The 26,436-nt window shown below is 43.0% G+C and overlaps 1 protein-coding gene across 1 annotated transcript in view; it reads left to right on the top strand.

Annotated features, from left to right (window-relative positions):
* Positions 1-22,567, top strand: part of GRPR (gastrin releasing peptide receptor) — a 31,583-nt gene extending 9,016 nt beyond the window's left edge. The window contains exons 2-3 of the mRNA XM_059050866.2: positions 20,142-20,493; positions 21,895-22,567. Coding sequence (XP_058906849.1) covers positions 20,142-20,493; positions 21,895-22,284 — 742 coding nt within the window. The 3' untranslated portion in view covers positions 22,285-22,567. The remainder of the gene's footprint in view (positions 1-20,141; positions 20,494-21,894) is intronic.
* Positions 22,568-26,436: the final 3,869 nt, after the last annotated feature.

Genomic DNA, 26,436 nt, shown 5'->3' with positions numbered 1-26,436 from the left:
AGCCATAGCCGCTGAGCCTGCGCGTCTGGAGCCTGATCTCTGCAACGAGAGAGGCCACAACAGTGAGAGGCCCGCGTACTAAAAAAAAAAAAAAAGTCGTTTTTTTTAAAGTGGTAGACTTTTGTGTGATTAATTATCATTTTTGGCAACTTAAAATGCATGGACGCGAGACAGGTCACGTGCTTAATCATGAAACATAGAGCATAGACTGAAAGGGCTCCCTGGTGAGGTTTTTTTTGAACTGTGCTTGTCAATACCATCCTTTGAAAATAGACTAAATTTGCATTTTTGCACTTGTAAATCCTCCTAGCGTGTGGGGTTTGCATAAATTCTCTCTTAATTAAAACACGTTTTGCAGAATAAAAGAAAAAAATTTTTCTTCATTCCTTTTTCTACTTCCCTGTAATAGATCAAGGGATCTTTTTTATTACAGTCATCTTTGAAATTCTGGTTATTAAGTATTGGATTAGTATCCAATATTTGCTGCTACATGAAATGATTTGATTTGCCTAGGAACCCCTAAGAGGCTTCAGGTTCATTTTACACATTAAATGTCACCTTCTGTAGGAGGTCTTCGTTGGCCACTCACACTAAAGGAATGACCAACGCTATTTTATCACCCAGTTTTTTCTTTCAGGTTGATTGAGGTGTAACTTACACAGTAAACTTTTAGTGGTGCATTTCTATGAATTTTGACAATCCTCCACAGTCATGTAACTACCACCAGCACAATTAAGATATAGAACATTCCATCAGCCTCCCCAGTTCTCTCATGTCCCTCTGTAGCCTATCCTCTTCCTCCACCCAGGAGGGAATTTTTTTTTTCCACCTCCAAACTTTCTTTAGTTTATAACCTCCATTACACACTAAGTTGTTCTTACAGAAAATAAAGCTCCTAGAAAAAGTAAAAGAAAAAAAAGAAAGAAAGAAAGAAAGAAAATAAATCTCCTGGCAGCCACTGATCTTTTCCAAAATATATGAATGACATCATACAGTGTGTAGTTGTTTGAGTCTGCCTTCTTTCAACTCATGTTGTTGCATGTACCAGTAGTCCCTTCCTTTCTATTGCTGAGTCCATTGCATGGCTCGACTACAGTTTGTTTATCCGTTCTTCAATTAATGGGTATTAGGGGTGTTTTCAGTTTTGGATGATGATGAATCAATCAATGTCATAAACATTCACATACAGTTTTTGTATGGATGTATGTCTCCATTTCTCTTGGGTAAATATCATCCACTATAATCTTTTTGAGAATTATTTTGTTCATTTGTTTGTTTACTTGCTTACTCTCTGTCTCCTACCACTAGAACATAAGCTCAAAAACAAGAAAAAAAGAGAGAGGCTATGGCATTCATTAGCATATTCACTGACACTAGGACAGTCCCTAACCTGCAGTAGGTGCTTGATAAGTGTTTGTTGAACACATGAATAGATGGATACATGAAGGAAGAAATAAAAGAATGAATGAATTCTGGTAGGTTCTACTATCCGTGTTGCTGCAAATGGCAAAAATCTCACTTTTTTATGGCTGAGTAGTATTCCATTGTGTGTGTGTGTGTGTGTGTGTGTGTGTGTGTGTGTGTGTGTGTGTGTATATATATACATATATATATATATACCACATCTTCTTTATCCATCCATTGATGGACACTTGGGTTGCTTTCATATCTTAGCAATTATAAATAATGCTGCTGTGAAAATCAGGGTGCATGTTTCTTTTTGAATTCGTTTTTTGGGTTTTTTGGATATATACCCAGGAGTGGAACTAATAGGTCATATGGTAGTTCTATTTTTAGTTTTTTGAGGAACCTCCATACTGTTCTGCACAGTGGCTGCACCAGTTTACATTCCCACCAACAGTGCAGGAGGGTTCCCTTTCCTCCATACCTTCGCCAGCATTTGTTATTTGTGTCCTTTTTGTCGACAGTCCTTCTGACAGATGTGAGGTGATATCTCATTATGGTTTTGATTTGCATTTCCCTAATGCTTAAGGATGTTGAGCATCTTTTCATGTGCCTGTTGGGTGATATGTTTTTCTATAGAGAAATTAGAAAGATACCTCAGTCTTCTAGCATGGTTGTTTCAAATTGACTTATTATTAATGAGAGGTTAGAAAAGTTTCAGCTTCATAACTCGTTATTGGTAATGTCATATAAGTGTTTAAGATTATTATCAAATGTTTAGGATCATCTGAGAAAGACACTATCAAGTTTCTTTCCTATACGGGCTGTAAAATTTCACAGCATTTCAAGTTTTCTTGTGCCTTGAGTAATCTTAAATGCTCATTTAATTGATGACGCCCATTAACCAATTTGCCATGGATGTCTTTGCATTATGAATTTTAAGTTACCTTCATCAATGTTGGTATTTTGTGGGTATGCATGACATGAGTGACTTCACACAAATGTATTTGCTATTTGTAACTTGGCTATAGGTTTCTGCCCTATGAACACAGACACTCTGATAACCTCAATTTTGCTGATATATTTGGGGTTTTTTTGGTTTTTAAAAAAAAATTTTATTTATTTATTTTATTTTTGGCTGTGTTGGGTCTTCGTTTCTGTGCGAGGGCTCTCTCTAGTTGCGGCGAGCGGGGGCCGCTCTTCATCGCGGTACGCAGGCCTCTCACTATCGCGGCCTCTCTTGTTGCGGAGCACAGGCTCCAGACGCTCAGGCTCAGTAGTTGTGGCTCACGGCCTAGTTGCTCCGCGACATGTGGGATCTTCCCAGACCAGGGCTCAACCCTGTGTCCCCTGCATTGGCAGGCAGATTCTCAACCACTGTGCCACCAGGGAAGCCTTGGGGTTTTTTAAAAATTAATTAATTAATTAATTTTTTGGGGGGGGCTTCATTGGGTCTTCGTTGCTGCGCGCGGGCTTTCTCCAGTTGCAGTGAGTGGGGGCTGCTCTTCGTTGCAGTGCATGGGCTTCTCACTGTGGTGGCTTCTCTTGTTGTGGAGCATGGGTTCTAGGTTCGTGGGCTTCAGTAGTTGTGGCACACGGGCTCAGTAGTTGTGGTGCATGGGCTTAGTTGCTCCATGGCACGTGGGATCTTCCCAGATCAGGGATGGAACCCATGTCTCCTGCATTGGCAGGCGGATACTTAACCTCTGTGCCACCAGGGAAGTCCCTATATTTGGGTTTAAATCTACCATTTTATTATTTGGCTTTTCTTGGTCTCACCTGTTTCATAAGCCTTTTTTCCCTCCCTTCTTGCCTTCTTTTAATTTAATTAAACATTTAAATTATTCTATCCTCCCCCCCATCTCCTGGCATGAATTTGTTAATTATACAAACTCAATATTCTTTTAGGGGCTGCTCTAGTGTTTACAGCATGTATCCTTGTTTTCTCTCCCAGTATACGAGGCAATTTTTGTTTGACTGCTTGATTTTGTATATGAAGAAGTGTAGATAATTTGGGGCTCTGGATAGTATTATCTTCCAGAAAAGATTAGCTTTTGCTTCTTATGAGCAGGTAGGAGGTGGCGGTATATCTGACCTTGTCAGGGATTGAACAGATTGGAGGCTGGGCTTAGTCTTTGTGAGAACTGGTCTATTTCTGGTTCAGTGCTACTACTAGGATGTACCTCTGGGCATCTCAACTGTAGGCCTGAGGTGTTTACCCTGGCTTCTCTCCTTGGTGGGCCCTGAACTCTATTTATTATTCCCCTTCATTCTGAAACTGCTAGAAGCTCTTCTCAGCTCTCAGTTTCTCTTGATGCTGCTTGAAATTTGGTAAATGCCTTAAGGGGAAAATGATGCTGAATAACAGCTTCATCTCTGCACTACCTTTCTCTCCAGGATTTTGGCCCCTCAAATCCTTACTGCCTTGTTATTTCTCTGATGTTTTCAAAGGGATTTTCTAGCTTTTCATTTCTCGAGAGTTGGTTAGCAACAAGCTGGGTTGCCATTATCAGAAGTAGAACATCCTGTACCACCTCTCTTAAAGAGCTGATCTGCTGCCCACCAAGCTATCCACATCCCAGTTCCTGTAAAGAGGAGTCCAGAACTACCTAGTCAGACCTTTGAGATCAGCATTCAGAGCCTCAAATTAAATCAGCAATTTAGATGCAGAGAAATGAGCTCTGGCTAATCTCAAAGTGAGTAAATCAGGAATCGCAGATGAGGCCTGCGGCAGCGGACACTACCAAATATTATAGGTACATCAAAGCCTCTGGGATCTTTCAACTAGGCCAGGTCTCTCAGCCCCAATAAGCAGGAGCTAGAGCTGACATTTAGTTATGCAGTGATTGATAAAAGTTGAAATTTCGTGGGAAGGACAGTGCCAAAATGTTGCTAAGATACACTTCTTTAAACTTCAGTTCTTTATTACTTTTTCTTTTTTTGTATTGTACCCAGACTAATTGGCCAGTGGTGATAGCTAAAGGTTACATAGGAAAGAAATAGGGGGAAAATGTGAAATGCGGCACATAAAGAAATTTATTTCTAGTGTGAGAAGAATTTACTGTGACAATAGATAATAGGTCCATGTGACTCACTTATTTCTATGCTGTCTACATATAAATAGAATAACTACAGGTCAACTTTAAGCTTTTCAAGGTTTCTTTTTTCTCTTTGGTGGTGCTTATTTTTATTGTCAGGCAATTTCATACCAGGGTCAGGCCTCTGTTATGAGAAATACTTTAAACATAATTTTAAGACAATATAAAATTATGTAAAAACAAAATTACAGTAGTTTCTCCATGAGAACATATGGGAAATGCTTATTTATTTTAACATAAATGGTGGACAAAACAGATTGTTAAGAATTTCAGGGCTTCCCTAGTGGCGCAGTGGTTGAGGGTCCGCCTGCCGATGCAGGGGTCACGGGTTCGTGCCCTGGTCCGGGAAGATCCCACATGCCGCGGAGCAACTAAGCCCGTGAGCCATGGCCGCTGGGCCTGCGCGTCCGGAGCCTGTGCTCCGCAACGGGAGAGGCCACAGCAGTGAGAGGCCCGCATACCGCAAAAAAAAAAAAAAAAAGAATTTCATTATTATCTTTTCCCTCTCCACTTTAAATGATGGGAAGCATCACAGAAGAGCAGAAAAATCAGAATTTGGCATCTTTTCTTTCCTAGATTGTCAACAGAGGTGAAATTGAAGGTTAAAATGATGGCTTCAGGAATACATATATATACTACAAGATGAAGATAAATGTAGTCAATATTTAGTTTTAAGCATTCTTCACTTGTGCTTTAAAAAGCCTGCAAATCCGAAGGGCTGTAGACAAATATAAGTGACTTGGGGATCCAGAGATGGAGGTTCTCCTAGTCTTGGTTTTCAGCTAACTGGCTGTGGGAACTCTGTGGGCACCAGTTTCCTCTTCTTTAAGTTAAGGAAATGGGACTTGAGTATGCCTAAGTTTTATATTCCATAGTTATATATAAAGCACGTTTATAATCCAACATATTCTCATATGTCTGTACCATGATGAGAGTAGGGCATATACCAACCTAGCATCATCTGCTCTGAGTGTTCCACGAAGGAGAATATACATGTGTGAGTATCATTCTCTTGTTCTGTAAGGGCTTTACCTGGATGCTTCTCAGTTCCTCGACCAGATTTTAAATCCTTAGTGGCCAGGGACTTTTATATCCATAGTGCCAAGGAGAGCCTGAGATACTAAATTAGTATTTAAATGTGCTGATAAATTGACTAAGCATCCTGAGCCATGAGTGTTTAATACTGGAAGACCAGTGCCACAGGTTAGTGGCCTGTACTCTTCACTATCACAAATTAATAAGCCTAGTGGGCGGTTCAGTGTGAAATGGAAGACGGGCTTTCCTCTGTCTAAAGAAGGAACCAACAGCTCCAGTGTGGACAGGCAGAGAGCAACAGAAACGTGAGCCCTGGTCACACATTCAGTGCACATAGGCCAGGGACCGGGGAACTTTTTCTGTAAAGGGCCGTATAGTGGATATTTTTGGTTTTGTGGGCCATGAGGTCCCTGTTGCAAGCACTCAACTCTGCCGTTATAGCACAAAAGCAGCCATAGACGTGAGGTCAGCAAATGGTCATGGCTGAATTTCAGTAAAACATTATTTATGGACACTGAAATGGGAATTTCGTGTAATTTTCACATGTCGTGAAGTATTCTTCTTCTTTTGATTTTTTTCCCCAACCATAAAAAATGTCAAAACCACTCAGCTTGTGGGCCATATGAAAACAGGCAGAAGGCCAGGTTTGGCCAGCTGGCCTTAGGTTGGTGTCCCTGATATACAGGCCTTTACACACTTGCTGAGGTGGTCATTTAGCAGAGAGAGTTTCCTATTCAGATGGAGTGGGACCTAAGGGGATCCATGACCCCTGTCCACTTAGCCAGGACAGACTTCCTAGGGAAGATCATAAAGACAGATCATACAGCTGTGTGATGCTTTACGGTATGAGGCACCATCATATCAGGCACATTAGCTTTTGGATCATCAAAAAATTGAGAGTCAAGCCAACGTTTTTAAGCCACGTGTCTTTTCCAGCATGCCTGGGTCCTCTGTGACACTAAAAGTTGTTTAAATAAAGCAAATGAGGGTTTTAAATCCAGGCTTAGCTGGGTTCCAGCTCCCATAGGAGGGAGCATCTTTTCATTATGCGCTCATGTAAGCAAGTCACCTTAAAATTGTTAAAAAGGGAAATTGTGCTCAGGGAGAATCATTTCCTCAGTACCCCAGGGATTCTTCTGGGCTTGAAATGGTTAGAGAAATAGGATGTGTTTGGGTCACAGGAGATCTCTTGGGAAAAGCCTAATAAGATGGTGTCCAGACTGATCTGGGGTAAGTGGACTTGAGAGGAGGATTTGGCTAGGAGCGTGACGGCGGAGGAGTGGGTTATGTTGAGCATTGTGAACCCATTTCCTTACCTGCAAGTAAAACAGTACAGGCCAGACAGATTGGACGCATAGTTCTAGATTTTCAGTTTTAATTATATATTTATTCAATAAGCAAAATAGGCATAAAATGAACAAGACATAGACCCAACCCTTAAGAAACTCGTAGTCCTGTGACCCAGGGTGCATGAGCCTTTTTAATTTCCAGGATGGAATAAGAGAAAATGTCACTGAGTGTCCAGGTCTTATGCTTCTCTTGACCTCTTCTGTACCTAGTATAGGACAGTGCAACAGTAGGTGCTGAAGATATGCTTTTGATTATTAAAAGTGCTAGTTTTTGAGGAGTGGGGATGCTTCGCTTCATTTAGACGGGACGTGTTGAGCTGGAGCTAATCCTAGGAGGGATCTGTGAAAGCAGGGGCGTTGTCCTCTAGTGACCACCAGGGCTCCTCAGAGCTAAATGGACATGGTGCCCAGAGAGGCCAGCTGGTATCTGCAGAGCGCCGCCTGCTGGCTAGAGGAGTCATGGGCATCTTGAGACAGAAATGCTTAGGCTATAGACCCTAAAAAAGATATCAAATTGTTTGCTCTGGATTCTGTCCAAAAGACAAAGGAAAGTTGGAAAGAAATATATCTAAACATCACATGTAAGACTTATGGATGATTTTCTTCTTCTTTTTTTTTTTAAGAATTCTCTGTCTAAATTTGTACAATGAGCTGTTAGCACTTTTATATTAAAAATTTTAACTGAAAAAAGTTGTTCAAATGAACTAACTGCCTCTAGACCACCTTCCTTGACATTGTCTTTGCTGAATCAAAGCAAACTTTTCCAATTGGTTCTTAAGATACCCCCCAAATTTCATGGTGACAGACTTACAAACTTTTTTTCCCTCCCTCCCTCCCTCTTCCTTCCTTCCTTCCTTCTTTCCTTCCCTCCTTCCCCCCTTCCTTCCTTCCTTCCTTCCTTCCTTCCTTCCTTCTATTATGTTTTGGAGGTTCACATTTAATAGAGCACTATTCATAGTAAGGATAAATTCAAAAGCATTGAATTTTGTTGAAGAGATGTCTGAGTTTGAGCTCTGATTCTTCTAATTGTCAACTGTGTGACTTTGGGCCAATTATAAGCCTCAGTTTTCTGATCTGTAAAAAGGGATAAGGGTATTTACTTTTCATATTTCACAGGACTGTTGTAATTTTTGTAATGGTGAAATAAAATAATGTGTTGACTTCTTTATGAAATGTTAGAATTCCCAGTCAAAAAAGTGAGTGTGCCATTAGCATCATTGTTGTTTCTGTTCATAAGGGAGCTAAGAGGGTGTGGTTGAAATCTCGCTTGATTGATGTTCTAGTGGACAGTCACTTGAAAAGTGCTGGGAGCTGTACCAGGCACACAATAAGCGTTAATAAGTTTTGGTTAAATAAATATTAAAAAAGAAAAACTGAGACAGCCTGCTTATACAGAAATAGCTAATTATGGAAGTGGAAGTAGAACACGGGACACCCAGTCTCCCTCCAGTCCCTCTCTCCCCTTGTCTTGGGCTCCTTCACCACTAGCGTTTACCTCCCTGATGCTGGCAGGATCAGCCTTCTGGGCCAGGAGACCTAATAAGCTACAAAGTTGGGTCACCAAATCTCCACGTATAAAACCTCTCACAAGATGTTATTTAAATATAGTGCTCTTAAATTTTTATAATTAGCCACAATGACTCATATGCCATGATGGTATTTTTGAACTTGAATGATTCTTATTTTGAAATTTTTTTAAAAGGTAATGTATCTTACTGAGATAATTTAGAAACTTAGAAATTCTATTTTTATCCCCAATAATTTGAAGTATATTTAAAAACTGAAATTGTCTCATTTTCTGTATATGTTTGATAACTTGACTGGACCAGGGGAAGAACTGACATACTGGATGCGGCTGGTGGACCCCAGAGGTCACTTACAGACCTGGGCTTCCTGTGTTTCTCTGACCAAGGGTGATCCTGGCCAAGGGAAGGTGTAGGGCAGGCCGGAGTGCCCTGAATTAATACTGCAGGACAATTCTCGACCAAAGAGGGACGGGAGTCAGTGGGTAGACACCCCAGCCTCCTCGGCCCTTGGTGGCAAGTTCTGGAATGTGCTCACCACAGTCTCTCAGGGCATCCCCAGCTGGCCTTTGCTCCAGTTGCCCTGTGTGGTACCCTATGTTGCCTTCATACCCTCCCTGTGCCACTTCCCCACTCTCTCCCTGTGCTTCTGGAGAGCCCCTCCCAAATAAACTACATGCACCTAAATCCTTGTCTCAGGGTCTGTTTGGGGGTGAATGACAATTTATACAGACAATTTATTACCCAGAGTCTACTATACCCTCCACGCTAGAGCATGGGTGATTTTTTTTTCTGTCTTTGTGATTTTTTCCCGATTCTCTGTGTATCTTCTATGCCACACAGTAGAGTAAATGCAGGCCGTGTAACTATAATTTGAGATGGGATTTATAAACATTCTTCAAACTTTTGGGCTCATAAATTGCTGAAAAAGTCTAACAAATTATAAATATATATTCCTCTCTCCATAACATTTTTGAGGAATAGCCTTCGAACAACTTGTGCCAGGATATTTGCACACCTACTGAAATTTAACTGGGTTACTGCTTTCCTTTGTTGTTTTAAACATACCCTCTGGCAACTGTAATATTTCATCCTGTTTATATCCCTACTGATGGGCTCCCTTACAGGATTAGCCCCGAGCTTTGGAATTAGATCATCCTGCTGAAACCCATCTTGGGCCCAAGGGTCAATAGTTGCTCAACTCTTTCTGCCAAAGCACCATCAGACGTCCAACAGTTGCTTGTGTCTGTCTTCCCATTTTATACCTCAGCTTCTACATCCCTCAGAGCCCTACACTTCTGAAACCTTCCCCATGACCGTGGCTCTTTCTCTAGCCTCCTTCCAGCCTTTGGTTTTTAGTCCTTCCCTGATGTCTTTTGTATAGTTTTTTGTTTGTTTGTTTGTTTGTGTTTTGCGGTGCGCGGGCCTCTCGCTGTTGTGGCCTCTCCCGTTGCAGAGCACAGGCTCCGGATGCGCAGGCTCAGTGGCCACGGCTCACGGGCCCAGCCGCTCCGCGGCATGTGGGATCTTCCCGGACCGGGGCACGAACCCGCGTCCCCTGCATCGGCAGACTCTCAACCACTGCGCCACCAGGGAAGCCCCCTGATGCCTTTTTACCTCTGCTCCAGTGTCTCACTGAGTTGGCCTCTTTAAGCCCTGAGGGTTCTGAATATATGAAAGAGTCCAGACCTCACTCTCGGCCTCAGGCCACAGAGAACTTCAGGGTGTATATATGGGGGTGAAAATGCAGGAGATTAGGTATAACAGACTCAAGGAGGAAGAATAAAAATTTTGTGTCTGTCTAGAAAGACACTACTTTCCCCATGGCTGCAGCAGGCAGGGAAGAGACACTCTGATCCTTTCTTTGGTTTTCCTCCTTAGTTCCAATACCAGTAAAGGGGAGCAGAATTTGCCCCAAAATGTGCCTCACTGGCATAAGGATAATTTTCGACTTTTTTTTTTTTTTTTTAAGAAAATAGCACAGGGACTTCCCTGGTGGCACAGTGGTTGATAATCCGCCTGCCAATGCAGGGGACATGGGTTCAAGCCCCAGTCCGGGAAGATCCCACATGCTGTGGAGCAACTAAGCCCGTGCGCCACAACTACTGAGCCTGCGCTCTAGAGCCCACGAGCCGCAACTACTGAGCCCACGTGCCACAGCTACTGAAGCCCGCGCGCCTAGAGCCCGTGCTCCACTATAAGAGAAGCCACTGCAATGAGAAGCCCACGCACCACAACGAAGAGTAGCCCCCGCTCACCGCAACTAGAAAAAGCCCGCGCACAGCAACGAAGACCCAACACAGCCAAAAATAAATAAATAAAAATTTTTTTAAAAAAGAAAATAGCACATATAGGAGAAGCTCTAAAAACTGAGTAGAAGTTACCCTGTTATAGGAGACATTTACATTTATAAGGGAAATCTTCATTTGTAAGGGTGTCTCCCTTTTGGTACCAGGAAAAAAAGGATGACTCTAAATCTCTAGAAGCTTATCAATGTAGAAGGCATGGACTGAAATCTGTAGAATGAGCTTATACTTTACTGTTCTTTGCCTGGTAACCTCCTAGGACTGGCCCCCCCACCCACTTCTTTTGTCTTTAGCTGAAGATGGTATTTAAGGTGATGGCTCGGGCCTTTTCAGGGAGTTACTCAGTTTTCCTGGGTCTCTCCCATGTTGTCAAGGAGGTATACATGTTATTAAACTTCTGTTTGTTTTTCTCCTGTTAAGCTGCCTTTTATTGTACGGGGTCTTAGTCAAGAGGCTAGAATGGTAAAGGGAAAATCATTTTTCTTCCCCTACACTAGAAAGCCTAAGTTGCCTGGTCAACCACAGGACCATCATTATAGGAAGCAGTAGGGCCTGGTGGTAGAGGCTTAGGGGACAGCCTGCATGGGCTCAAATCTTGTTTCCAGTGCTTAGCACTGATGGCCGTGGAAAACTTACTTTGCATCATTTCCCTCATCTGTAGAAGAGCAATAATACTAGTACCTGCCACGTAGAACTGTTGTGAGGATAAAAAGCAACATTTTAAACAAAATTCATAGCTTAGTTACCTGATCCATAGGAAGTCTCCAATAAGTTTTAGCTATTATTATTGTTGTTGTTTTTAACAGAATAAATCTAATTGAAACCCAGGTACAGAATGGTCTTGTTCCTCGGCAATCTGTTACAAGAAAGAAATCCCCACATGATAGTTACAGAGTAAGCCTTTGAAGAAAGTAAATATTTAGAAGTCTAACTGCCTGCATCCATTGCACCCCAAATGTCTCTTCTATCTACTGGATGGAGGAATAAACAAAAATACCTTGATTGGGAAACAGAGCCTTCCTTATATAATCAGAGGTAGAACTCTACATACAGGAAGGTGATCTCATTGACTTGAATCCATACTAAAGAGCAAATGACTGATACACACTCCCTTCCTCAAAGCAGGGAGACAGTGGGCTCCTACAGGGGGAGAACACAGTGGAGAGGAAATTTTGATTCACAAAGATGTAACTTCAGGATTTTACTCAGACGTGGTCCTGCGTGGATCCACGATCTGTATCTGGATCTCTCTGAAGAAAATAAGAAAAAGAAAAATTATGAGTACACTTTGTAACGTGGATCTTGATCCTCTGTCTTGGTCTGAGTTTTAAGCTCTCCTCTTCCGGAGACAAGAAGGTCTTCACTGCAGACCCTTAGAAAGCCCCCTGAAACCTTAGCTAAATTTTCTGGAAAGTGTGTTCTGGGACAATGGACCCCAAAGTGGGGTTCACTTCTACTTATTTTGATTTTTATTTAAGAATAAGGATGAATTAAAAGTTAATACTGTGTAGTATCCAAATTGAGGCTCACCCTGTCACTGAGTCCACATCAGAGGATCCCTTGTCATGTGCAGCTCAGGCAGCAGGAGTGGGGTTCCCACCATGTACAAGTCTCAACAATGACCTTACTCTTCCCTGCACTTTCAGCTAATGGAGAGGCATTCTAGACTGACATCTGCTTGTGCATGATCTAGTTTTAATTAACCTCCCTAAATGAACATTAGCTTAAAAACATTCCTGCCAAAACAAAACAGAGCAAAACAAAACCCCACAGATTGTAGACGATACTAAAATTGCAACTCCAAGGGAACGATATGAACATAACAGAGAAGACACTTCCCTCATTCCTGGTAGAGGCGCTAATCAGATATGACTCATTCAATCCCATTGAAATTATAATTATAATAAAGTGTTTCCGATGACAACAGCATTTACTGTTAATAAAATATATACCACATTATTTTAAGATTATTATTTTACTACTTGCTCATCTTTTAAAAATTCTATATTTTAGAGTAAGTTTTCTCCCCACCCTGTTTATGAACTCTTGTATAATACCCACCCACATTCCACTATGAACATTTCCTAGATTTTGTTCTTGCTCTCTTTGTAGCATATATATATGTAAAGTATATAATAATTATATGTCTCTCTAGTATATATATTTGTTTGTTTTATTTTGCTGAACTCTGGAAAGTAAGGTACAAACATCCTGACCTTTCTAAGTATGTTTGTATATTTCCTAAGAACAAGGACACTCTTCTACATAACCCCAATGCTGTTATCGTACCCAATGAAATTAACAATAATTCCTTAATACCAAGTAATATGTAATCCATGATCAAATTTCCTCCATTGTCCCCAAAATGTCTTTTATAGCTTTTTATGCCCCCTAAATCCAGGACCAAATCAAGGCATATGCATTGCATTTGGTTATTATATCTCTTTTTTTCCGGTTTTATTATGATATAATTGACACATAACAATTGTGTAAGTTTAACGTGTATAACGTAATAATTTGACATATGACATATTGTGAAAAAGATTACTTGTTATATCTCTTTAATCTCCTTTAAGGTAGAATAGCAGCTCCCCTACCTTCTTCTAAAACAATGATGTTGACTGTTTTGATGAATCTAAGCCAGTAATCTTGTAGAATGTGCCAGAAGTGGATTTGTCTGATTGTTTCTTCATAGTAGATTAGGGTTAAAAATTGGAGACGAGGGCTTCCCTGGTGGCGCACTGGTTGAGAGTCTGCCTGCCGATGCAGGGGACGCGGGTTCGTGCCCCGGTCCGGGAAGATCCCACGTGCCGCGGAGCAGCTGGGCCCGTGAGCCATGGCAGCTGAGCCGGCGCGTCCAGAGCCTGTCTCCGCAACGGGAGAGGCCACAGCAGTGAGAGGCCCGCGTACCACAAAAAAAAAAAAAAAAAAAAATCGGAGACAAGAACACTGCGTAGGCAATGTTATGTCCTTCCCATTGCGTTGCATAGGAGGCACAGAATCGCAGACTGTCCTGCTATCAGTGATGCTAAGTTTGATCAGGGCCACATTATGAATTTCCTGGGCCCTTTGCACTTTTACCTTCATGGGATCTTTTCCCCATAAAACATATAAAAAATTATATTTTCGGGCTTCCCTGGTGGCGCAGTGGTTGAGAATCCGCCTGCCGATGCAGGAGACACGGGTTCGTGCCCTGGTCCGGGAAGATCCCACATGCCGCGGAGCAACTAAGCCCGTGAGCCATGGCCGCTAGGCCTGCGCGTCCGGAGCCTGTGCTCCGCAACGGGAGAGGCCACAACAGTGAGAGGCCCGCATACCACAAAAAAAAAAAAAAAAAAAAAAAAAAATTATATTTTATAGTTGTATTGGCACAAAGATAAATATAATCCAAGGTGGATTATGTTCATTTTTTTCCTGATTTTAAAAGAAATTAAAACATTTTCCCGAGCCTCTAAATGTATCATGGGCCCCAGACCCATGCCTGCCTAATGGAGAAGTTCGCCCTGGGTTTGACCACTTGATTAGAGGGGTGACCTCTGGACCTCCCCAACATAAAGGTGCATTTTCCCTTTGTAATTAAATAGTAATCTGTGGGGAAACTCTTTGAGACTATGTGTATATCTTATTCCCCCAAAACCTCTCCCTCAGTGGTTTTACTATTTTTGCTTGAATCAGTTATTACACTGAAGGCTGCAGGAATTATGTCCTGTTCAGGGATGAGAATACTGAGGTTCAAGGAGTCTGTGATTTGTCCAAGATCATAAAGCTAGTGGGTAGAATCACCATTAGGAACTAGGTCTCTCTGCTCCCAAATTCACATTAGAGCCCCGAGGAAACTGGAGTATATTAAGAAGGAGTGAAAAAGAGCATTGGAGTTATTTGGCCCAGAGAGAAGAACAGAAAAGGATGACTGTAATCTGTTACATAACGAAAGATAACAGTTGGATGGGTACCAAGGACCAGCAAACTCTCCATTTGCAGTGTAATAGCTCAAAGGAGATAAGACTCCATTGCTCTGGACTATAGTCATTTTACAAACCAGCTAATAATTGCCTCACATTTCTTCAGTAGAGTTCGTGGTGTTATTCTCAGGAGAAAATAAAGTCAATGTTTAATAGTCTTGTCAAATCTTATTAGGTATTAGGATTCTAATTGAAATGCCGACAGTGTGTCAATTACCCTAGAGAACATTTAGTTCATTTCGTTTTCTCTTCACCTCAGTCCTCTCCAGGTAGCGTGCATTAGGATTGGAATGGAGGTTTTAAAATATTGTTGTTCAACAATTCCTACAGGCTTCGGTAGGTAATTACCAACAAATAAGGGCTGAAATGCTGGATCCTTAAAACTAAACAAACTGCCCATGTTTGAATAAAAGACATACCTTTCTGTGGGCAAAGGTTTCCAACCCTGGGTGTGGAAGCCAGCTACTTATACTTGCCAAGAAGCTTTTTGACACGTTAATCTTGCACAGAGGATGTTTTTGACCTTTCCGGTGTTCGCATTAAGAAAAATGAGGCATGGATGTTTTCAGAAGTGGGAAGCAATTGTCTTTGGCCCCATATTGTCAGAGGAATGAATTGGTCATTCTGTGGAAGAATGACTCTTACTAGGTGTGCAAAAGTGAATCTGCTGTCGCTTGTTTATGAGAAGTTGAAAATAAAAGATACATCTGCAAGTCACATATTATTAATCTTAATTGATTAGCAAGTATTTGCTGAGCCTCTACTTTGAAATAAGTGGTAAGCGGAACAGGGGACCTGAAGCATTTTCAGTGATACAGAAAGAAGAGGAGAAGATATAAGCTTCTGACCTCAGGAACTTATGAGAAAGTCAGGTAGAAAAGACATGCCCATGGAAAGCTAGCAAGCAATTCCAGGTAGTGCAGAGTAAGCGTAACACGAGAAGAATAAAATTAGACAGGTTGGGAGAAGGAACGGGAATTATGGAGGCCTAGATTGATCAGCAAAAGCTTCAAGATGATAGTCATAAGCTGGAATTTGGAAGGACAGTCTTCAGATGAATGGAGGCTCTGGAATCAGGCATGAAGAAAGGGCAGAGGCAAGAAAGTGATGGTGAATTTAAGAATAGGACATAGACTAGTCTCTCTCTTGAGTACGATCGAAAGTTGACAGCTCTTTCTTTCAAAGGACCGCAAGTGGGGGATAATCTATGCGAAATGATCCTGGAAATAAAATCTGATGATGGCTTTAAATGACCTCCATGTCTAATTGTTCTAAATAAGGCTCTTTTGTTGACAAAGAATGGTTGCCACTTAAACTAACTCAAGTGAAAAGGGAACGGGAGAATTGTAAGATTATAACAGAACACCTCTTGGACATTCAAAAGTAGTTTGTGGACCAGGAACCAAGGACCCTCTGTATGACTTAGAGCCACATCATCTCAGCTTCATCTGCTTTTATATCTGCCTCATTCTCTTTGTCTCACTCTACCTACTTTGCTTATTCATCTTGCACTGATCCCTTCCTCGACATCATAATATTTTATTTCCATCATCTATGATTGACTAACTACATCCTCTCAATTTTTCAGTTTAAATGCTTAAGAGAAAGAGAGACTCTTTGGTAGTTGGCCAGGCAGTTTATTGGCTGGTTTCGATGATTGAGTATGCATCCTAGTCCAACCAGTCATCACTCTTAAACGAGAACCGCCCAGTGGGGTCTCCCTTCATTGGGAGCTCCAGGCAGAGCAGCCCAAACCAGAAGATATAGACTGCTATGTTCCAAGCTCTATAGAACCCTTAGACTTCCAGGGAATGGTTGGTATGTTCCGTACACATTTGGGAAATGGCTGGTCTAGTTTTCTATCTCTAGGAAGGATTTGCCCAAAGCTTTCTTCTGAAAGAGCTGTGTCCTGTCCTGAAAAGAGCTGGTCCTAAATTGAATACTGACTTCACCACCTCTGAAACCACCTGAGCTTCAATTTGTTGCCTGTAGAGTGGGGATAATGGCACCTACCTGCTGGAGTTGTCTGGAACATAAATGAGATCGTGTCAATGCTGTTCTCTGCTTGGCACAAGGCAAGAGCTTAGTAAATGGGATTTCTGTAATTTCTTTGATATTTTATGAATATTCCATAATAGAAAACTGTTGGCAATGCATTTTTACTTATTTTTTAATTGTACAAGTGATATATGAATATATCTGAATATTTTAAAGCAAACCCTAGACATTATATTATTTCACTGATAAATATTTTAGGGTGTGTTTTTGTTTTGGGGATTTTTTTTGGCTGCGTTGGGTCTTTGTTGTGGTGCGCGGGCTTCTCATTGTGGTGGCTTCTCTTGTTGCGCCACACGGGCTCTAGAGCGCAGGCTCAGTAGTTGTGGCACACGGGCTTAGTTGCTCCGCAGCACGTGGGATCTTCCCAGACCAGAGCTCAAACCCGTGTCCCCTGAGTTGGCAGACAGATTCTTAACCACTGTGCCACCAGGGAAGTCCTAGGGTGTGTTTTTAATAAATAAAGTTTTTTAAAAAGCACAGAACCACAACACCACTATTATACCTAATACATTAAAAATAATTCCTTGATATCACCAGTACTAAATCTATATTTGATTTTCTTCAATAGTCTCAAAAATATCTTTTTATGGTTGTTTGGTTTGGATCAAAATCCAAAAGGAGTCTACATATTGCACTGATATCAGTCAGTCTATAAACCATTTTCTCTTGCTCTTTTATGCCATATATTTGTTGAAAAAATGGGGTCATTATTCCTGTAGAATTTTCCAGTTCAGGATTTGACTGACTGCATCATCTAGCAGGTTCTTCTATCCCCACATTTCTTGAAAACTGATACATAGATCTAGAGGCTTATTTAGATTTAGATTCAAAATATTTCTCTGGCAAAACTATAAAAGAAATATTTTATACTATCTTTTATGTTTTAAAAGTTGTGAATTTGAAATAGTGGCTCAATAGTTCCCATGGCATTTTGCACTGAGGAATACAAGACTCCCAAGAGAGAAGGAGGTAAGCCATTCGCTCTGGTTCCTGCTTCATGCCCGAGGGAATCACCTTCCCTTGGAGAGTTAATGGTACTTGTGACTGCTATCTGCCAGAAAATGCAAATGGAAGTCATAACTACCAGTTTATCTCTAACTGATTTATCAGAGATATCTTTAGTCATATACATCCTTGGCTGAGGATATTCACATATCTTTCATTAAAAATATCAATTCCTTGCCTACATTCTAAACTAGGAATTAAAATGTTTGAAATGACTAGTGACTAGAGAAAGCACCACAGGACAGTAGAACCTCCTTTGAAATTTTTTTTTTTTAATAAATGTTCTTTCTCGTTTGTTTTTTGTTTGGTTTTGTTTTTTTCGCCGTGCCGTGTGGCATGTGGGATCTTAGTTCCCGGACCAGGGATCGAACCCGCCCCCCTCCCCTGCATTGGAAGCACGGAGTCTTAATCACTGGACCGCCAGGGAAGTCCCTGTAACTGTTTTAAATGCACTAATACAAATTACGGACGGAAAAGCAAACTCAGGTACACAGAAGCAGGACTACAGCGTTGTTCCGGAGTGTTGGGGATATCTGATAAATAGTCACCTTTTCTCCCCTACCTGAAGTGGGAACAGAGAACTAGATATAGAAATAAGACAGATGACTATAAAAATAATTCAGTCTATATCTCATAAAGCTGTTTGGAGAATGTGACCTAGGTGCCCAGCAATAATGAACTTGCAGACACTCTGATCTCCTATATTAGATATGCCACTCCCCTTGTCAGGGACACTTAGATAAGCCCAATGCACATGCCGGGTTCTTTTTCCCAAACTCACCACTCAAAACTCACTCCCCCTTCCCTGGAAGGACGCAGAAAGTGAGTGAGGAGTCAGAATGCAGCCAAGAGTGGTAACTCAATGGAGGTTTATCAACATGGAAATAAGTGGAAATAACTGTTCCTCTCTCACTGAAGTCCACAACATAAAAGAGTATCAGAGGCCGAACCCAGTGTCAGCATGGCGTTTTCAACAATGAACACCCTCACATTTAGGCGGTCCCAACTCATATCACCTTCTACACTATAGCAGCTCACGTGCAGCAGAACAAATGTTTGTGCGGTGTGTGCAAATCGCAGTGCTGCCAGATACCAAGATAGAAAAAAGACCCAGTCTTTGCCCACCAAAGGCTCATCCTCTAGTGGGTTCTCAACAGGTGGACCCAAAATAGGTGTGTGGCCCACCGTGCTAGGCATTGTATGGGGAGTTGTAGCAGGCATGGAGATGCTCTGCTGTGACCTCCCTTGAAGAGAAGACTCGCCGTCCAGCTCTCAGCTCCTTCTGGGTCCACTTTACCTTTCAAGCTATGGTCATGCTCTTCTTGGGCAGTTCCTGCCTAGTGACAGAACCAGGTAGCAACTGAGGTCACCTTCCTTTTGGGTGGCCCCAGCCAGTGACCAAGCCAGGTGGTGATACAAGGGCTTGGCCATTTCCACCAAGACAGGACCCCTTCATTGGGCAATCTTTGCTCCTGAGCTTCCCATTGGGCTGGTGTAGGGCGACCAGCTGTCATGGTCACTGGGACTGAGAAGTTTCCCAGGGCATAGGACTTTCAGTGCTAAAACTGGGAAATGCCCAGGCAAACTAGGATGGTTGGTCACCTTGGCTGGTGTAGACCTTGTCAGATCTGCATCAGGGTCTGACAGCCCCCTCTGCCCAGTCTTGCCCCCTTCCCTTTCCCCACAGGTGTTCATCAACAACAACCTCTGTGTCCTCCTGACTTCATCTCAATGTCTCATTCCCAGAGCACTCGACCCACGACAAGGGCACATGCAGCACAGAAACCAGGAAGGACCTAAATACTGCAAGAGAAGATGAGGCTGAAAAAGAGAGTAGGAGGGCGGGGGAAAGATTAATCTGATAATTACTGGGATGCTTCTGTGTATGACTTTTTCAGGGACTATTTGTTCTGTAACCTTTGAAAAAGAAAAGAGGCGTATGTAAATACTCAGTGACTAAAGGTTTCCTAAACTGCATTTGAATATTCAAAATGAAGGCTTTGCCAAAAAAAAAAAAAAAAAAAAAAAAGCCAACCTTCTTGTTCCAGCGTCCTTTGTTAAACATGCTTTGTTATTCACTTCTGTGATTTAAGAAGAAAAATAAATGGAGCTTCAGCTTTTCTGAGAAGTACTCTTAAAATCCAGAAAGAATGTGCGCAGAATATTACTGCAAGGGGAAGGGAGCAGCATCCTTCAGGGCCAGGACTCGGGTGAGGTGAGCCAGGTACTTGGGGGGCAACATTTTAGGAGGCGCTCACTGTGAGTTCAGAGTCGGCACTTGCATGAACCTGACAGTCAACACCTCCTTAAGTATTGCACCTCAGGGCCTCACTGGCCTCACCCTAGTCCCGGCCCATGCACACATAATAGTATTAGATAACTTCCCTCTCCCCTGCTCCAGGTACAAAGCCGTCGTCCGGCCAATGGACATCCAGGCCTCTCATGCCCTGATGAAGACCTGCCTCAAAGCCGCACTGATCTGGGCCATCTCCATGTCTCTGGCCGTCCCAGAGGCTGTGTTTTCTGACCTACATCCCTTCCACGAGCAAAGCACCAACCAGACCTTCATTAGCTGTGCCCCGTACCCACACTCTAATGAGCTGCACCCCAAAATCCACTCCATGGCTTCCTTCCTGGTCTTCTACATCATTCCGCTGTTGATCATCTCTGTTTACTACTACTTCATTGCCAAAAACCTGATCCAGAGTGCTTACAATCTACCCGTGGAAGGCAATATACACGTCAAGAAGCAGGTGGGTGCTTAGGAGTGATTCATCTCCTCCTTGGGGATTTGATTCCTTGCGTTTCTTTAGGACTCCACTGACAAGTTCAGTATTTGGGTGGTCATGTTGCCTGATTCTGCAGTAGAAGAGCTGAGTGATCTGTGGCCAGATGGTAAACAGGAGCTCCTAGCTTCAGAAGACTAGGCATGCAGGTGTTCTTGAAGAATCGTGTCCTCTTATTAAAGAGACCTAGCTAGGCTAGCGAGGTGTTGAGAACCGGAAAGCTTTGGAGTATGGGTTTCTTTTTGAGAAAAATCTGAAAAATGTGTTGTTGTTTTTTAAAAAATAAAATGTTGAGGCTCATAGGGATGTGACTTCTTTAAGCTCCAATCACATTGTTTGGGTAGGAAGACGGTTACCACAGGTGATCAAGCACAAAGGGCAGGAAAACGAGGCTGGTTGAAGGAAAAGCAGTTTGATTAAGATGGGCTCACATTGATCTGAGTTCAAATCCAGGCTTCCTGACTTACTTACCCTCTCTGAGAGTCAGTTTTTTATCCATGATGAGGGTAATAACCCATATATTGTAAGGCTGTTGGAGGATTACAAGAGAGACACATGTACCCCCAGATGGCCCAGAGTGCAGGATGCCCTCCTTATGCGTTAGGCTCCCTTCCCCAATCCCCCTGTCACCCCCATAATTTCATCCTGTGGTATAAATGCTAGAAACCAGGGGCTCTGGCTTTGTCGTCTTCATCAGTTTTTGTCTTCTAGTCCAAATGTAGATCGTGTGGTATTTATGATGGAAAAGCAGAAAGACTCTCCCTGTATTTAAAACGGGTAGCTGACTCAGTTGGAGGCTTCAGCCTCTAAAATTCTTTTTTGCCCTCATCAATTATGGGGGGGAAAATGGCAGTTCTCAGTGAAACTGTCTCCCTTTGAAAGACCTCTCAATGGTGAACATCCATTGTACCCCAGATTCTGGATGGAGCTGGCAAGAAAAGGAGATGCTCAGCCCGCTTTTGTCTGAGACCCGTCCTGTGTTATATAGGCCAGAAAAAACCTGAGAGTAAAAAAAATAATAATAGGCAGTTATCTTGGTTTGGCGAATGAGGAAGAACAAAGCTGGCTGATTTTTTAAGCATCAGAGGGAAGAAGAAATTATTCACTGTGGAGCCAAGAAAGACATGAAGTCGTATGGCCGATAACTGCACGAATGCCCTCCTGAGGACAAAGAGGGCACTTCCTAGAATTTCACTGTGCAGTCCACTCAAGCATGTAATCAACTTTGTTTAAAGAGCTGCTCTCAGAGGCACATTGGAACTATTGAACTTGTTTTCTGTGGCTTTGCGAGCCCGTCCATTTCCCTAATTCATTTTCCCCATCTTTTGCTCCGCCCGCATCTTTGTCTCTGTGTCACACTCTCCTCAGATCGAATCCCGGAAGCGCCTGGCCAAGACAGTGCTGGTGTTTGTGGGCCTCTTTGCTTTCTGCTGGCTACCCAACCACGCCATCTACCTGTACCGCTCCTACCACTACTCCGAGGTGGACACCTCCATGCTCCACTTCGTCACCAGCATCTGCGCCCGCCTCCTGGCCTTCACCAACTCCTGCGTGAACCCCTTTGCCCTCTACCTGCTGAGCAAGAGCTTCAGGAAACAGTTCAACACCCAGCTCCTGTGTTGCCGGCCCAGCCTGATGACCCGGTCTCACAGCACCGGCAGAAGCAGCACCTGCATGACCTCCTTCAAGAGCACCGCACCCTCCGCGGCCGCCTTCAGCCTCCTCAGCGGGAACATCTGTCACGAGGGGTACGTCTAGACTGACCCTTGACCCTGCCCCCTAGGGACTCCTGGTTTTGCCTTATGGCTGGTAAGGAACCCTCGCCTCTGTTGTCCCTGTACCCTCCGAAGACCCTTTGGCAGGCTCATGAGTGATGTGGGCGGGTTCGGGGGAGGCCCAAATGGGTCACCATTATGTTTGAAAGGCCCATCAAGGCCTGTGTTTTCCATTTCAACTTGTGAATGCTGCTTCTGACGCAGAGCAAACTTGCCCTTTTTCAGAAAAGGGAACAAATAGGAAATCATTATTTTAAGCATTAAACCCTGACATACAGATGTGCTCAACTAAGTCATAGAAACTATATGGACAACCAGATTTATATAGCAGAGAAATTGTACACTGAATGTCCACTTTGTGAAAGGCTTCACCTTGTCATTTCTTTAAGCAGAAGTTAGTGCTTTACGAATACGATTTGAGTTGTTTTTCAGGAACACTTAAACCACAAACCAAGGAACTTTTTTTTGCACTTGTAACATGAAAAGTCAACTCTAGGCGAGTCCCATATGTATAAGGGACAGTCCCCAAACTGATAACACCGGAAGCCAATTTAAAACAAATCCCTGAGTGTCGATTGTTTTTAAAAGACATTGCTGAGGGCATAGGAGAAAAATTCCCATCATTTTAAGGCAAAAACACAACCAAACACACTGACACATATATTGAGGTCCAGGTGTGGCTGGGGAGTGATAGCTCACACTCCGGATTCTAACTCAACGCAGGTCCTTTTTGCTGTTGCCCAATTGCAGTCATCCATGGTGCGGTTCCACCGTATCAGAGAAATCCTTCGCGGGGAAAATTGATCATACTATCCATTCATCAAACATTTATAAAAGTTCATAAAGTATAGTATTTGTTTTAGGCATATAGGTTTTCAGACAAATGTATTTACTTCTATTTGGCTGTCCTTGGCTGCTACACTGAAGAAGTAGTTTCACATGAGAAGAAAGGGATCATATTTGAGTGGAAATAGAAACATGTTTACATTTAATGTCTGCTTTACCTAAAGTCCGTGGCAGGAAATGAATTCAATGTCAGTAATATGTGTTTCTGTCTCAGTATGTGTAAGAAAGTTGCGGGGGGAGGTCTCAGCTTTAAGAACTGATTGAAAGACAGCTACAGATACATTAAGTTTCTACTTATGAAGAGTATTTATGAAACAGCCCATGTGCAGAAAAATACTGGACTGAAATCTTTTTTGTTTTCTAAGTGAGTAAAAGGATTTGACTCTCTTTCTTTAGATACCCTGAATCAAGTTTTTCTTGACTCGAGGACAGGCCAATTCTGACAGATTGCAAATATGTTACCCCACTTTCAGATAAATCCAAATTCTGCAAATGTGCCCTCATGTGTAGCCCACACACACTAAGACAGTTTTAGTTCCGGTTTTCTCTATCCACGTGAGATAGAACAGTCAGCTCTCTTTTCCACATGAGATTTTCATAAGATTTTTATGTCTTGGTACAAGGAAGTGCTCACTGTCTGCAGAGCTTTAGCAGTTGGGACCAAGACTGTTGTAAAGATCTGTATTTATAATTGTATTAGCTGGAGTGAACCTCTACACTTCTGTTTGCTACATGCACTTACATACCGTACACACCTGCTTTCCTGGTGCTCCATAATTACATGGGACTGTTTGAAAAGAAGACAGGTAGTATAGCTGAAAGAACCAAGATTTTTAGCTTGACATCCCAACTCTGTCTCTAGCCATATATATATATGTGGCCTCTCCCGTCGCGGAGCACAGGCTCCGGACGCACAGGCCCAGCGGCCATGGCTCACAGGCCCAGCTGCTATGCGTCATGTGGGATCTTCCCAGACCGGGGCACGAACCCGTGTCCCCTGCATCGGCAGGCGGGCTCTCAACCGCTGCGCCACCAGGGAAGCCCCGGGAAGTCACATTTTTATTTCACCTCCGGAACCTAAAATCACGGTGAGGGAGACCCAAGCCCCCACGTGGTATCACCTATCTGTTAGGGCTGAGTGTGGCAGCGGCCGGAGCTAAGACATTTCACTCCTGGCCTCCAAAGATAATCACGTTTAGAGCTAATGCCTTTGGTGAGGAAAAAAAAAAAAAATCAATTTTGGCTGTGGAAAACCATCTGTGTTTATTCCGTTTATTCAGACACTACCTTTCAATCTATCTTAAATTGAGCCTCCCTGAGGCAGGCAGCTCAACAGTGACAGATTAAGCAATAAGCAAAGCAGTCTTCCCACCAACAGCTGCTGCTTGGAGGCATTTTCCAGAGCAAGACTATCCTGGCCCTGCCCTGTTGTTGACGTGATGATTCCCCATAAGTGCAGATGGCTGAACCCTGTTCTTCTGGCTGCCCTCACTCCTTCACTGAACCTGCCCTTCCGCCTCATGAATAAGCCCTGGATTTCCTTGCTTTGCCCCACAAACAATTTGGGTTCATCTTGAAGGATGGAGAACCCTTAGATAAATAAACAGTTTAGAGGCTACTTCACACAAACCAAGTTCAGCTTGTTATGAAAATATATGTTAAGTAGAAATAAACTTGTCCATAAGACATGGGCACACTTAAGTTACAAAGTCTTCGTCTGTGCCCGAGTAGCCGTTGGTTATTGGTTTCGGTGTCTACTCATGTGCCAAGTAGCTTCTGGTAATAGTGATTAGCTTTGTTTGGGGAATACAGATTGAATGACACCCTCAATCTGTGGACTGCAAGGTGGCTCAGTCACTTCTCCCAGGAGCCAGATAGAAACGATGACCCCGGGAAGCTGACTGTATGAGAGTGGAATAATCGTACACACGGTGCTGTGATGAGATGGGGAGGCGCAAACTTTCTTGCCATGTGTGCCCTTCACATCCACACCAGGAAGGAGCTCCCATTAAAGAGTAGCTTAGAATTAACCCTGGGTTGCTGAGAGGAACGGAGCACATTTGAAACATTTGTCTAATATTTGGCTGAATTTTCAAAAAATGGATTAACAGCTGAAAACAAAGGAATTCGTCACTCTCCTGGGACCAGGCTTTGTGTGAGCTAGTCAATGAAACCGAGCCCTAACACGCTCTACTTCATTCTGTATCTGGATGGTCACTTCTCTCAGCCCCAACCTCGACAGCTGCGCCCCCCACCCCCGACACACATACACGCCCAACACAAACACAACAACTGTAATATCAAGCAATCTCTTACCATGATATTTGGCCTTCAAAGACACCCTTCTTTAGGGGCAATCAACAAACCGCACACTGAGAACAAGTTTTTCTCACGTGAAAGTTCACGTTAGAAATGGATTCGGTGGAATTTATCTAAATTTTTTAAAAGTCGAAGAGCCCCTCGGTTAAAACATTACATATTCACAATGAATTCAAAAAATACTTTGCGTTGACCTAGTGTTCATGGTCCACATTGCCTCATCTAATCCAAGCCTTCGCTGCTGACCAGAGAGCTGCTTTACATCCTTTACTGTGGAAATTTGTAAATGACATTGACTAGTGACCATCCACTATTAGATTAAAAGGCCCCGGGAACTATGAGGCTGAAGCGTGAAAGTGTAGGTATGGGACCAGACTGACGTTGCATATGGGCCAACGTAACCTGATCTCATTCGTTCTCATGGCCCTTTCTGTGCTATTGAAGAGCAGTGCTGATCATCGCCACCCCAGTTTACAGGATAGTCTGTTGCCCCCCCAAGTGACTCTGTTTAACGTGGCACGAGGGAGTGAATGGAGTTGTCGTCGGTTGCCTCAGGAGAGGCATACTACTGGGAATGGCATTCTGCGTCTGAATGAAGTCCTGTGGCTCCAGAAGTGCTGGAAGGAAGGGGCTCAACTTCCCCAAGCCCCTTGGATGTGCCACATGCAGTGCCGAGCACATTGCTGTTCATCCTAACCAGCACCTTGAAGAGCATTCAGAAGATGAAGCCAGGGCTCAGGGAGATCGCTCCACGATGCCAAGGCCCCATGGCACAGCTGAATGACAGAGGATTAACCCGGGCCTGCATCTCTCTTATGTCCCCGACCAGTCCACTGTTCAGCATTGCTTCCCCAATCCAGCCCACGTGAGAAACTCAGTCCATGGAACATAATAGACCGTCCTGTTCCCTACTCTAGATCTTGTCCAAAGGCCTGAGGTAGTGATAAAGTCAAAGAATATGCACAAAGGG

The sequence above is a fragment of the Kogia breviceps genome, chromosome X, assembly GCF_026419965.1.
Source record: "Kogia breviceps isolate mKogBre1 chromosome X, mKogBre1 haplotype 1, whole genome shotgun sequence".
Classification (NCBI taxonomy): Eukaryota; Metazoa; Chordata; class Mammalia; order Artiodactyla; family Physeteridae; genus Kogia; species Kogia breviceps.
The sequence above is the reverse complement of the archived record's forward strand: the minus strand, read 5'-3'. Positions and strand labels throughout refer to the sequence as shown.